Source organism: Hevea brasiliensis, chromosome 12 (genome assembly GCF_030052815.1).
Source record: "Hevea brasiliensis isolate MT/VB/25A 57/8 chromosome 12, ASM3005281v1, whole genome shotgun sequence".
Taxonomy (NCBI): Eukaryota; Viridiplantae; Streptophyta; class Magnoliopsida; order Malpighiales; family Euphorbiaceae; genus Hevea; species Hevea brasiliensis.
In genome coordinates this window covers 40,396,605-40,411,442 of record NC_079504.1, presented here as the reverse complement: position 1 = coordinate 40,411,442, position 14,838 = coordinate 40,396,605, and the positions used below count along the sequence as shown (strand labels likewise).

Sequence of the window (14,838 nt, the reverse complement as noted above, 5' to 3'; positions counted from 1 at the left end):
ATTTTAATAATTACAATACTAAATTACATATATTTTTAAATTTTAATAAATTGAATTATTTTAAAATAATTTTTAACCAGATATTTAAAGTATTTAAAAGCTATTATTAAGTAATTTTGTCAAGCTAAACAACCTCGTAATCTCTATGGTTTATTATATAAAGACCATCTTAGCCTTTCATCTGGAGCTATAAATATCTCATTTTTATAACATTGGCTCTCTTCTTCTGTCTCACTGTTCCTTCCATGTTCTTTTTTTCTTCTCGATACAAAGATTAACCTAACCCAGCCTCGGGCTTGGTGGTCTTCTCCACAAATTGCCCTCCGAAAACCTGCATTTTCGCATATAGGAGACACAAGCAAAAGAGGGCACTTTTGTCAATGTGATTCACCTGCTTTACTTTTCATAGCCTACTGCTCTTTTTTCTAGTAAGCAGTAGTAATATTACTTCTCTTTGGCTAAACTTGGTTTCGATTTTTCAGTTGCTTCTGCAAATAAGAGGTGATAAGAATCCAAAACTCAGTGCACCGACAGTGAAGTGATGGCCCAATTGAAGGTTATATTACCACATTCCTCACTCAATCTCGAATTTCATGGCCACAAGAGAGGTGCTGCTATTGCTGCTGCTGTTGCATTTTCGACTTTCATAACTTTTGCATTTTTTTTTTTTTAAAATTTCCCTTGTAAAGTTTTTGTACAAGTATTGAATCATCTCTGTTTCCAGATGGGTCTCTACACAATTACAAACCATCCTCAACTCGGAAATCAATAACTTCATTTCAAGTGGTAACTCATTTTGATGACCTATGGACTTTGGGTTACTTTATTATTATTATTATTATTATTATTATTATTATTATTATTATCTAATTTTTTGTTTGCAGTTAGGGGCAAAATGGAGTGATCTTCGTGGTTGTGCCCTTTTGGGTAGTAGACACTATGTTCTTCGAACCCGTTGCAATAAAGGTGGTTTTTTTTTGGTACTCAATCATGACTCCCTCTTCTTTTTATCTTTTTTTTTTCCTTCTTGTTTGCTCGGTTGGGAGAGGTGAGGTTGATGAGATTCATTACTATCTTGGACTGCCATAAAAATTTTTGGGAGTTGCAAATACATGACGGACGTTATTGGTATGATGTAGTCGAACATAATGGAATGTAATTGAACAATAAAATAATAAAAAAATGAATTATAAATCCATTTTATTGCATTACATTCAGTTAGAGTATGACAAACATGCAATAAATGTTTGAAGTCATGGAAATTGCCGAAGCCTGTGAGAATTGACACAGGGAAAAGGATATGTTTACCTAAAGAAAAATATGTGAAGAAGCATGATTTCGCATAACATTACTAAATTAATTCTCACCTTATAAGAAATTGAGGGTAGGAAAAAACGATTTGTCTTTCAACAACTCGAGCCTAGGACATTTTAACGGCTGTCTTGTCTTATAGGTCTTTTTTGTATGTATATGAGTATGAGGCTTTAGATGATCTTATTTTAGAGAGTGGTTGCTTTAGTTTTCAATGCCTTTCTTCTCCTTTTATTCTCACAAAATGTTGATAATTTTTTTTATCCTTTGCTGATTTGTTTTGGCATACTGTAGCTTTTTATGTGGCTATGACTTGTTTCAATGAGATGCTATCTTTTTTCCATTTAGGACAAACAATGAACTTGTGAACTTATTATCTTTCTAGCATTTTACCCATTGAAGCATGGTCTTCTGTTCATACTATCTCTAATTACTTTTCCTTTTCGCCTTTAATTGATCAATAGTAAGTCTTTTTTCTTAACCCGAGCAGTGGGTGGGTTCAATATGTTTGTAATATTAATTGCTTGAGGTACTGGTTTTGTGCATTTTAAATCAACCAAGATTGTACAATGCTTGTGTTGGATGGTTTAGTTCATAACTTCCACATACTGACACATTGATTAATATTGACCCCTTTATTTATAGCCATTCAAGCAGTTTTATCCATTGATTAATATTGACCCCTTTATTTATAGCCATTCAAGCAGTTTTATCCAGTGATAGAGAAGTAGAAACATATGAAGCTTCAACAAGTAAAGGGCTACGAGGCCAATTAACCAAGGTTGTTTTGGCCTATAGTGGTGGCTTAGACACCTCAGTTATTGTCCCGTGGTTAAGGTATGTTCCTTGTGTTAAGTTTAATCATTAGCTTTTTGTTGGAATATCACTTGTGGAATAAGTCCCACATCAGTAGTGTATAAGAAAATTAAAGGGCATATAAGTGTTGGCAACTAAACCAAAAAGGCTTAGGCCATTTTGGTGATGGAGAGCTCAATTTCAAGCTCAGTCCAGTTTGATATTCATACTCTTTGGGTCTATAAATCTTGACATGGTATTAGAGCAGGTTAGGGCCCAATTTCTATTTCAGTTCAATTTCTCGGTGTTGCTGCTACAATTCAATTTCAGGTTTCAAGTGTCAATCGAATGTCCTGGCTGCCACTTGAGGGGCAGTGTTGGAATATCACTTGTAGGAATAAGTTCCACATCGGTAGTGCACAAGAAAATTAAAGGGCATATTAGTGTTGGCAAATCAAACAAAAAAGGCTTAGGCCATTTTGGTGATGGAGAACCTTGTTTCAAGCCTAGGTCAGCATGTAGCATGCCAGTTTAATATTCACACTCTTTGGGTCCATAAATCTTAACACTTTTATCAAAAGAACTAGGACTTGTAGTTCATGAATCTTGAAATCATGTTTTGTCTAGATTAGGCAAAACATGTGAATGGAATCTTGATCTTGACATGTTAGGTGCTCCCCTTCTATGATATAGTGAGTGAATTTGTTCAAGCTTGCACGCAGTTATTGATAGCAATTAAGAGTTTAGAATAGATAAAAAGGGAATGCATAATGTATTGTGTGATATGATCTCGTACACAATAGTCAATGCATTGCTTGCATCTATTCTTCTAATCTAATTTGAGTTAGATGAACTGCTTTAAGGTTTTTTTGACTTGATCAAGTATTCATGAGAATTCTTGCTAGGGAATTTCTTGGTCATCCAGTGCTTGGCATTTTCACTTTACCTACTACTGGTGTGCTACTGCCTAGCAGCATTCTTTTTCTTCATACCATAACTTACATTCTACTAACTAATAATGTAAAAAATAATAAGGAATAAATAAATATAGAAATAGAGTGCTCTTATCAATTATCATAGTCAAAATGCCTTGTGATCTTCAACCAATTCTGCCCTTCACTATAAGTGCTCTAGCTTTTTTCTGGTTATGAGATGAAATTATAGTTAAAACCATCTCTCTTTCTCCCTCTTTATTTTAGATATATGAAATAACATGTAAGATTGTTGCATAAATGAAATTGTTTATGATATATATGATAAAGTATGATATCATGAAGTTATGATATATTTGTATCATGAAAATACTAAAATTTAAAAATAATATAATTACTAAAGTAAAAGAAATAAAGTTTATTTTTTAAAAACTAAAATTATTGCATTAAATTGTACAAATTAATATATATATACCTAATTTAAAAAAATTAACCATAAAAATTGACACATTTATATGTATCATATGGTTATAATATAAAGTATAACTAAAAGTAGGTATTCTATTGTCTTTCTTCATCACATACCTCCATAATCTACACCTTACAAATCCAATCTACAAAATAGACAATTAAAAAAAACAGTCTTATCTAATTATTGCAGCTTGAACAATATTACCAATTACCAACAAACTGCATGCTGTAAATATACCAATTCGCTCAAAACAACAACTTGGGGGAGTGGGACTTGTCCCATATCAGGAACAAATGAAAGGGGAGTGGCGTGACTTCCCTATAAAAGGAAAGCCCCACTCCCTATTCTTCAATTAATGGCTAGTTTTTTGTTAGTTTAATTTTTTTTAATTTATTTTCATAATAATATTAAATTTAAAATGATATATTAATTTTAATTTTATTTTAAAGTATTTTTTAATTTAAATTTAAAATATTTTTAATTTAAATTAACTTTTAATTTTGATAGAAAAAATTAATGAGCTCAGGCTCTTGGCTTGTTTATATAATAAACGAGCCAACCTCGAGTTTTTGGCTCGTTTATATTATAAACGAGCTTGCAATGAGCCGAGCTCGAATCGAGCTTGCAATTAGCTGACCTCGGATCGAGCTTGAATTTAGTATTTGTATAACGATCCGAGCTCGAGCTGTACTATTAAAGATCGAGCCTGAACAAAAATAAATGAGCCAAGCCTAAACTATTCAAAACTCAGCTTGGTTTGGTTTGTTTAGACCTCTATCTAAAACAAGAAAATGAGAAGAGAATTCAAGAAAGAATCTAAATATTGTTGAGTAATCAACTGATTTCTTCAGTACAGGTATTCCTTCTTTTATACCACCCACACCACTAACTTGACTGCTCACTTAGACTCTTCTGCTTATCCTGACATTAGTCTGTGTTATTATCTACATGTATGTATTTTCTTTTGAGATATTTTCATTACTTTTTGCTGTTGTTTCAGAGAAAATTATGGTTGTGAGGTTGTTTGCTTCACTGCTGATGTTGGTCAGGTATGCCATGGAGCAAAATCCATACTTGACTCTTATTTATTCCCTGTTGAAACTTCTTGTGGGTTGTTTGTTATGATACCTTCTTTACATCTGTGCTTGATAGGAAGTTCAAAATTTGCAGGGATTAAAGGAATTGGAAGGCTTGGAAGAAAAGGCCTTGGCAAGTGGGGCTTGTCAGCTGGTGGTGAAGGACTTAAAGGAAGAATTTGTGAGAGATTACATTTTCCCTTGCTTGCGAGCTGGTGCAATGTATGAAAGGAAATACTTGCTGGGGACCTCAATGGCACGCCCTGTAATTGCCAAGGTTGGCAACTAATATTTGTGTTTCTAATTTTAAAATCCTATTGAGCATTAACATAAATATCAAGCAATAATAATGAAAAATAATTTGTAGTTCTAATAGATGTGTATTTGCCCTTTTCTATTCTTTTCCTAACCCCGGAAAATGTGATGCCTCCTTTTATTCATGAAATAAAAAGAAATAGATCTTCACTTTGACGGAGGTGTCTCACTGTCTCTACCTTTTTTTTTTTTAATTTTTTTTAAACTTTAAATTGTGCTTATATGGTTGCATAATGGCACTTATAAGTTGATTTTAGCTACTTTTGATTATATTTTCAATGGCATGACAGGCCATGGTGGATGTTGCCAAAGAAGTTGGAGCTGATGCTGTTGCTCATGGATGCACAGGAAAAGGAAATGATCAGGCATGCATTGCAATTGAGTCCTAAATAATAGTTTATCAGCTTTTTTTATGTCCTGATGCAATCTTGTCTGGCATATTTGTCTACGCAGGTTCGCTTTGAACTCACCTTCTTTGCGCTAAATCCTGAACTAAACATTGTGGCTCCTTGGCGAGAATGGGATATCAAGGGGAGGGAAGATGCCATTGAATATGCCCAGAAACATAATGTGCCTGTACCTGTAACGAAGAAATCCATATACAGCAGAGACAGAAACTTATGGCACTTGAGCCATGAGGTTAGTATAACAACTTCATAAAATTGAAGTTGTAAATTCATCCTATATAGAGATTGGTGATGTCAAACAACTTATTGATTTTAAATTTGAGGGTAAAGGTGTTTGTAAGAAAATTTTGCCTTAGAAATTTCATGTATGCTATTTTGTGTAGATAGGCGTCGGTGTCCAAATGGGTACATTTCCAAAGAGGCATCACCTGAAATTGAAGTACTTGGCAGTTATCCATGGGTCTAATATCTATATAGGTTCACAGTTCTGCTCTTAATATCTGATGAGAGAAAAAGATTAAACACTTAAAAGAGCTGCCATCACTTCAAAATTTATGTGGGGTAATATCAAGTCAAACATAAATGCTTATTTGGTGTAACAAAGGTCATATGTCTATAGGTTAAAAAGTGATTGGTAGAATTGGTAAAAGAAACAATAAACTTCAATTCTCTCCCTCTGATAGTTTGGTGCTGCAAAGGGATAATTCTCTTTCTACACAGACATACAAGGTGTGTTTCCTTGCATTAGTTTCCTATGAAACTAAATGTTTTGTTCTTTCTAAAGCCAATCTAGTCTCACATTTGAAAGAATATCTCTATCTCCTATTAATGTTGAGTCCCGAGTCCAAATTCCAATCACTCTGTTCCATGCTTATTTTATACCTGTACACATTTCCTGTGTCAATACAGTTACTCCAAAATGGCCAGGAAAAACTTATTAGGTGCATGTATTTGTTGGATAGCCATTCTTAGAACTCCTGCAGTCCTAGATTGTGAGCGTGATGATCATATTTATAGAAAACCAAATAAAAATTTTGAACCATAAATAATAGTGATTCATGTTCTCCAATTCATATTTTAGTTAACAAAAAGAACTTTTGTATATGTTAACAACTTTGAAGGGAGTTAGCATTCTCTTATCGAGCTGTACATTTGGCAGTTAAAGTGCTTTCAAATACAAGCTGCTGAACTTCCTCTCATATTTTTATTTAATCTAATATTAAAAGTTGCCCCCCCTCCTCTTTTTTTTTGCTATATGGTTTCTACATTGTTCTAATCTTTTGAAGGTCTGTTACATATCAGAGGAGAAAGTATAAAATAAGGCGGTCGTAGTTTGGGTTTTTAAGGGAATTAGTTGAGTTGTTGTAATTGGTAGGAAAGGGATTAGGTGATTACAAGATCTGTTAAGAGGTTAGGGATAACTGCCTGCAGTAGCTGAGGTAGTTACTGAGCTATCATATAAGCTTAATAGTTATTCTTGTAAGGCATTGTGGAATCATTAACAAGAAATATAATTCTCTCTTCTCTTCTAATTCTCTATCTCTACCTTCCTTTATTTCTGTTTCTCTCTCCCTAATCTTCCTCTTCTTCTAAATTCTTCTAAATTCTTTTATTAGGGTTAACTATCCTAGCAATTGGTATCAAAACTCTTCCGTGAGCGAATCGAGTGGGGGTTCACTGCATTCTGGTTGTTAATAATGACCATATCTGTTGGGTCTGCGGTTGTTAGTGCTGAGATGGTTAGGGTTGCAGAATTGGAAGAAAGATTAAAGATGCCGTAGGAGAATGTAGATGGGAAAATTAATATGCTAAATGAAAAAGTGGAATGGAAATTCAATATATTGGAAGGGAAGTTGGATAGAGCCTCTGCAGATAATGATGCATTGAGGGAGGATTTACAGGCTTTCATGAGGGCATTTGCAAAAGAAAAAGGGAAAGAAGTTGCTTCTGTAGATGAGGAGGGGAAAGGCAATAACAACAAAACTGCAAGTAGGGGACTGCTGCCAATTCCAAAGGATTTGCCCAACCCATACTGGAGAGATCAAGGCAATTCTGGAAGCATTGGTATTAGTGAAGGTATGAATTTTTTTTTACCAAAAATTGAGTTGGTGACTTTTGATGGAAAAGAACCTAGGCTTTGGCTAAGAAAATATGTAAAATACTTTGAGGTGTGTAAAGTTCCTATTAATCAAAAAATAAGTATTGCAAGTTTGTTTCTGGTAGATAAAGCAGATTCTTGGTTCCATAATTGGAATAGGGGAACTCATACTTGGGAAGAATTTGAAAAAGGGCTTTGTGGTAGATTTGGAGATGTTGGGTTGGAGGATATCGTAGAAGAATTTATGAAATTAAGGCAAAAGGGTTCTTTAGAAGAGTAGTTGGAGAATTTTGAGGATTTAAGGATTCATATGGAAAGGGTGATGAAAAAGTTAGGGTGTCCTATTTTCTTTATGGTTTTATGGGGGGACTAAAGGATGAAATTAGGCTGGTGGTTAAGATTTTAAACCTGCTAGTTTGGTGGAGGCATTAGAGATAGCAACGTTGCAGGAACAATTGTTGGACACCAAGAAAACCAAGATTTTTACTAGACCTTTCAGTTCTAATTTCCCTAGAAGCACTGCCAATTTTAATTTTAATTCCTCTTATTCAAACCCCAAATTTCTCAAACATATCCTTACCCTCCTAAACCTTCCATAACAGATCATAACGCCAAATCCACTAACCCCATACCTACTAATCAACCTGCTAAATCCAATTCTATAGGTAGTTCCACTTCAGCTAATTAACCTTCCACTTTACCTAGCAATGCCAACTCTTCTAAATCAATGTTTCCAACCCTAAATACCAACCTAAACCTTGTTATAGATGTTGAGAAAAATATTGCCACTAGTGCAAAACTAAAACACTTGCAGCAATGCAAGTGACTGAACAAGAGGAAGGCAGTGGAGAAGAAATTTGGCATGAGATAGTAGAAGAAATTAAAGATGGAGGTGAGCAGGAGGAGCTTATGCTATCTGTACATGCTATGGAAGGAAGTGAAGGGAGTTTATAAAACTAGGGAGATCATAATGCTAATTGATAATTGCAGTAATAGTAGCTTTATAGACAGTGTTGATGCCTAGTGTCCCACATCGTTTAGGAGTCGAGGGACTAGATCGCTTATAAGCATTAGTCTCCCCTCTCTCCTCTAGAGTTGCCTTTTTAGGACAAAACCCCCCTGGGTCGCTATTAGCATCAGTCGCGGGGACAATACCTTTGGAGCGGAGCGGAGCTTAGCCCATGGGGCGGATCTGGCACATCAACATTGGCACCATTTATGGGAAAATGTGGCTATGCGCCTCTTCCTGAGCCCCTCGACTAGGGGGCTATGTTGATGCCCAGCGTCCCACATCGGTAAGGAGTTGAGGGGCTAGGTCGCTTATAAGCACTAGTCTCCTCTGTTTCCCCTAGAGGCGCCTTTTCCCTAGGTTTTTGTTAGCATCAGTCGCGGGGACAATACCTTTGTAGTGGGGCCTAGCCCATAGCGCGGATCTGGCACACCAACAGACAAGAAGTTGGTTGAGGAATTGAAGTTCGATTTGGTGAAAATTCCTGCAATTGCCATAGCAGTAGCTAATGGTAGGAAACTGAATTGCAGCCATCAATGCAAGCATTTTGGATGGAAGATGCAATCTTATAAATTTCAGTTTGACTTTAGGATCTTGGAGTTAGGGAGCTTTGATAGAAGTTTTAATCCAGTGCTATTTGATTTCAAAGCATCTTGAAAGAAGTGGTGTTGCAGGTTGTGGGCAGACGGGCAGTGCTAGCACCTGTTGAGGAATTATTTCTAAGGAAGGGGAAGGATTTCAAGTCTCCATTGTTGTGTACAGTGGATTCCTCTAAATCTTCAGGATCTTCATTACTTGAACAAGTATCAGTAGCAATAAATGTAGCAAGTACCAATTCTGTTTCTGATAATGAAGCATTGCAAATGTTATTGCAGAAATATCAAGAAGTTTTTTGGGAAGCTCATGAGTTGCCTCCTATTAGAAGTCATAATGATGTAATTCCTTACTGCCTCAAACTTAGCCAGTCAATGTCAGGCCCTATAGTTACCCCTATTACCAGAAAGCAGAAATTGAGAAGTTGGTAAATGAAATGCTAGCTTCTTCAATAATGCAATCTAGCACTAGCCCTTATTCATTTTCAGTTTTGTTGGTCAAGAAGAAGGATGGGACTTGGAGATTTTGCATTGATTATAGAAGATTGAATGAGGTGACTATGAAGGATAATTTTCCTATTCCTATTATTGATGACCTCTTGGATGAACTTAATGGGGCTAGGAATTTTTTAAAAATTGATTTGAGAGTAAGGTACCACCAAATTAGAATGCATACTCAGGACATTCCTAAGACTGCATTCAGAACTTACCATGGCCACTTTGAATTCCATGTGATACCCTTTGGGCTCACTAATGCTCCCTGCCATTTTTCAGGCTTTGATGAATCACATTTTTCAACATTTTCTCAGAAAATTTATTTTTGTATTCTTTGATGATATTCTTGTGTATAGTAAGGATTAGGATTCTCATCAAGCATTTGGAGGAGATGTTTCAAGTCTTGAAAGAACCGTAGCTGTATGCAAAGCAATCAAAACGTTCTTTTGGATAGACTGAAGTGGAGTATTTAGGCCATATTATCACAGCAGAAGAAGTTTCCACTGATCCAAAAAAGGTTCAGGCTATGGTACAGTGGCCCACACCTGTTTCAATCAAGGAATTAAGAAGTTTTCTTGGTTTAACAGGGTATTATAGAAAATTAGTAAGAAATTATGGGGTAATTAGTAAGCCACTGACTGATCTATTAAAAAAAAAAAGGGACTCTTTTCAGTGGTCTGATTAAGCTCAGAAGACTTTTGATACTTTGAGAAAAGCTATGGCAAAAGCTCCAGTCCTTGCTTTGCTAGATTTTACTATTCCATTTGTAATTGAGACTAATGCTAGTAGTTGATGAAGGGGGGCTGTATTGCGGCAAAAAAGGGCATCCTTTGGCTTAAGCTTTTGGTCCTAGAAGCAAGGTTTTATCTATCTATGAAAGAGAATTGCTGGCAATTACTTTTGTAGTCTCCAAGTGGCAACATTACTTGGAGCAAGGGCAATTTTTCATTTAAATTGATCATGAAAGTATAAAATATTTGCTTGAGCAAAGGCTTCATGCTAATTTGCAGCAAAGGAGTATTCTAAGCTTTTGGGGCTAGATTATAAGATCCTTTATAGAAGAGGTGTTGAAAACAAGTCTGCAGATGCCCTTTCTAGAAGACCTGTTCGGGCTGACTCTAGTTGCTATGCCCTTCAGTCTGCAATTTTGCCTACTTGGATGACTACTTTAATTCACACATATGACAAGGATTCTAAAGCAGCTAACTTTGTGCAACAATTGTCCTTGGATATTGCAGCTCATCCAGGATTTCAGTTGAAGAAAGGAGTTCTCTACTTTCATGACAGGCTATATGCAGGCTGCTCCACTAAATTATGATATCAATAAATTGCTTTATACCATGATAGCCTCTTAGGAGGTCATTCTAGAGTTTATATGACTTAAGGTTGAAGAAGCCTTTCTTTTTGCCGGGTATGCCTAAGGACATATTGAAGTGGATAAAGAAATGTGATACTTGTACTAGGTGCAAAAGTGAACATGGTACAGCCCTTGGGATGTTGCAGCCACTGCCTATTCCAACTCAGGCTTGGCAACACATTTCAATGGATTTTATTGATCATTTACCCAAGTCCAAGGGTAAAGATACCACACTAGTGGTGGTTTGTAGATTCACTAAGTATGGGCATTTCATAACATTGACCATCCCTATACTGCTTCTGTTGTGGCCAAATTATTCTTAGATGCACCACAATCTATTGTCTCTGATAGGGACAATTTTTACTAGCTTGTTTTGGAAGGAGTTGTTAATGTTTGGGCACTACATTGGCTTTTAGTACTACTTATCATCCCTAGTCTGATGGTCAAACTGATAGACTTAACTAGTGCTTGGAGGGTTACCTAAGGTGTATGGCTCATTTGAAACCATCTACATGGAGTACTTGGCTTCCTCTTGTAGATTGGTGGTACAATTCTTCCTCTCACAGTGCTATCAAGATGTCACCTTTTGAAGCACTTTATGGCTATTCTCCACCATTTCTCATAGCAGTGCCTGTTGAGTTACCTACTGTTGGAGCGGTGGGAAGTATTTACAAGAGAGACAGCAACTGGATGGGTTGAAAGAAAATTTGGTGTTAGCCCAAAATAGAATGAAGCGGCAAGCTGATAAGCATAGGTCATAACGAGAATTTTCAGTTGGGTATTATGTTTATCTGAAGCTTTAACCTTACAGGCAGGCATCAGTAGCTATCAAATAGACCTTAAAGCTTTCTCCCAAGTACTATGTACCTTATGAGATCATTACTAAGTATGGGTCAGTTGCCTACAAGCTTTAATTGCCTTCATCTTCTTCAATCCACCTTGTTTTTCATGTTTCCATGTTGAAGAAGAAATTGGGCAATAACATTACTCCTCTACTTGGACCTTCCTGTGATGCATGAAGATTCAGTGGTATTGACTCCAGAATAGGTTCTCTAGACTAGAACCATTACTAGAGACAACCAACATGTTTTTTAAGGGCTGATCCAATTGAAGAATTTGCCTCCTGAAGATGCTACTTAGGAGGACTATTCTTTTATTCAGGCTCAATTTCATGATGTTGTCCTTTCTTGGGGTCAATAAAGTTCTAATGGGGGAGGAATTGTTACATACCAAAGGAGAAAGTATAGAATAATAGGGAAGAGCATTCGGTCGTTTCGGTTATGAGCCAAACTGAAATTGAAAAACTGAAAAACCGATTTCTTATAAAATGCAACCAGTTTGGTTTTTCAGTTTAAACCGAAAACTGCTTAGCCTTATAGAATAAGGCAGTAGTAGCTTGGGTTGTTAAGGGAATTAGTTGAGTTGTAACTGGTGGGAAAGGGATTAGGTGGTTACAAGATCTGTTAGGAGGGTGGGGATAACTATTTGCGGTAGCTAAGGTAGTTACTAAGCTATTATATAAGCTCAATAGTCATTCTTGTAAGGCATTCTGGAATCATTAACAAGAAATACAATTCTCTACTGTTCTAATTCTCTATCTCTATCTTGCTCTATTTCTGTTTGTCTCTCCCTAAACTTCTTCTAAATTCTTCTATTCTCTTGTTAGGACTACCCTGACAAGGTCTTCCCCAACAAATCATAGATTGAATCTAGATCATCTTTAATTGTCATTTGTTTTGGGAGTCGTATACCAATCTGATTTGTTTCAACTTTTATGGACCTTTTTGTGGAAATCTTCTGCTTATCTAAGTTAATGAAGCAAAACTTCCATAAGCAACCATAGAATGACAGAAATTTGTTCAAGCCTTGGAATCATCTAAGACAAATAGCCCAAATGTTCTGTGCAAATTGAATTGACTTTTCATTATTGCCCTAAATATTAGTGAATTTAAACCCCATCTGTAAAGACCAACTTCTTCCAAAGTCATAGTTTTAATATCTTTGGTTGAGCTTTTTGGTATGCATGCCTTTGCTAAAATCGTTCATTAGAGATGAGCTGGTGGTTTTATGTCATCTCTAAAATTTTGTTGGCTTCTCTCTCTAGGGTGATATCTTGGAGGACCCAGCTAACGAGCCTAAGAAAGATATGTACATGATGTCTGTTGATCCAGAAGATGCACCTAATCAACCTGAGTAAGTTTCCATGTTATATTTTCATGTTACCTAATTTGTTTGTTATGTCTTAATCTTAATGCTAAAATTTCTAGGTACTTAATTCTTTTAGATATGTAGAGATTGGTATAGAGTCGGGACTCCCAGTTTCAGTAAATGGGAAGAAGCTTTCCCCAGCTTCTCTTCTTTCTCAGCTCAATGAAATTGGTGGGAGACATGGTATTGGCCGTATTGACATGGTTGAAAACCGACTTGTTGGTATGAAAAGCCGTGGAGTCTATGAAACTCCTGGAGGAACCATTCTCTTCACTGCTGCTCGTGAGCTGGAGTCCTTAACTCTTGATCGAGAAACAATGCAAGTTAAAGATTCACTTGCCCTCAAGTATGCGGAACTAGTGTATGCGGGCAGGTGGTTTGACCCATTGCGCGAGTCTATGGATGCATTCATGGGGAAGATCACAGAGAAAACAACTGGATCTGTGACAGTTAAGTTGTACAAGGGATCTGTATCAGTAACCAGTCGCACAAGCCCCTACAGTCTGTATAGGCAAGACATCTCATCCTTTGAGAGTGGAAAAATATATGATCAGGCTGATGCAGCTGGCTTCATTCGACTCTATGGCCTTCCAATGAAGGTTAGGGCGATGCTTGAAAAGGGAATCTGATGATTTTGTCTTTTTTGCTGCACTTCTATTTCTTGATAGCTTGACTCATTTCTTGTGTTTCATAGACGCATGCAAGTAGTCGTACAATCTTTTTGTGGGAGTAGTTTTTGCTGTAGTTGTTTATAATGAACTTTAAGCCTTGGAAACGTTTGTGAAAATGCCAAACTGAAATGCAAAGGTGTAATTATGAGCTCGATAAAAAGAGTTCTAAAATAGATATCTTTTCTATTGGTGAAAATATTAAGAAAAATAATACGAGAATGAGGAATACACTTATGGCTGAACATCAAGTGGTATTGTTATTTTGATGGAACAAGAATTGAAAATTTAGAGAAGACAGAAAATGAACCCTTTATGAATTAATAGTTCATATTTTAAATGTGTTCATGTGCCTTTACTCAAATGGTAGTCTAGTACTGATCATTCCTCACAGCCTTTAAACTTTCATTCATTAGCAGCCATGGACGAGTGAAGGTTGCAGGCACTTGTTGCAATTCTCCAATTTGGTCATGATTAAAGAAATGAAATTCTAATTCAACAAGTTTTAATTCAATGGCCTAATCTTGAATCATATAACAACTCTTTTGAGAGACAATATACCTATCTCTCTCTGTCTTTCGTCCTATTCAATGTCACCCAATAATATATATATATATATATATATATATATATATATATATATATATATATATATATATATATATATATATATATATATTTGTCACCCAATAATATATATGCATAAATTCATATGTTAATTATAAATAATATATACACTAAAATGGTGATTATTATTATTATTATTATTATTATTGATGTTTTTATATGAAATTGCAATTTTTAAAAATATAATAAAATTTTATCTATTTTCATAGGTAAGTTACTTAAATACATTTTAAGGAAATATGAGAGGAGAGCAAAAATTAATTTTTTTTATATTATGTTATATAAATATTAATTTTTTTACAATTAATAACATTAATTTTTTTTTATTAAATTTAATTAAAATTAATCAGCTGGTTATAATTAAAACAAACTAAATAGGATTTGTTAAAATTGACAAAAACTAAAAACATTTTATTTTTTATTATATCAAAGTTTACATCACGTGAGGCAAAATATATAAAATAATAATATTTTT

At 35.3% G+C, this 14,838-nt stretch overlaps 1 protein-coding gene across 2 annotated transcripts; it reads left to right on the top strand.

The window, feature by feature from the left end:
* The first annotated feature begins 204 nt into the window (after window positions 1–204).
* LOC110637215 (argininosuccinate synthase, chloroplastic) lies at window positions 205–13,855 on the top strand. 2 transcript variants are annotated; one of them, XM_021787215.2, is made up of 11 exons: window positions 205–382; window positions 483–608; window positions 725–786; window positions 885–966; window positions 2,007–2,148; window positions 4,511–4,559; window positions 4,663–4,863; window positions 5,192–5,266; window positions 5,355–5,540; window positions 12,965–13,053; window positions 13,145–13,855. In XM_021787215.2, the coding sequence occupies exons 2-11, from the start codon at window positions 542–544 to the stop codon at window positions 13,695–13,697; spliced, it is 1,506 nt and encodes a 501-aa protein (XP_021642907.2). In that variant the 5' UTR covers window positions 205–382; window positions 483–541; the 3' UTR covers window positions 13,698–13,855. The 2 variants fall into 2 exon arrangements, with proteins under 2 accessions (XP_021642907.2, XP_021642916.2); XM_021787224.2 differs by having other exon boundaries at window positions 206–382; window positions 4,681–4,863.
* The last annotated feature ends 983 nt before the right edge of the window (window positions 13,856–14,838 follow it).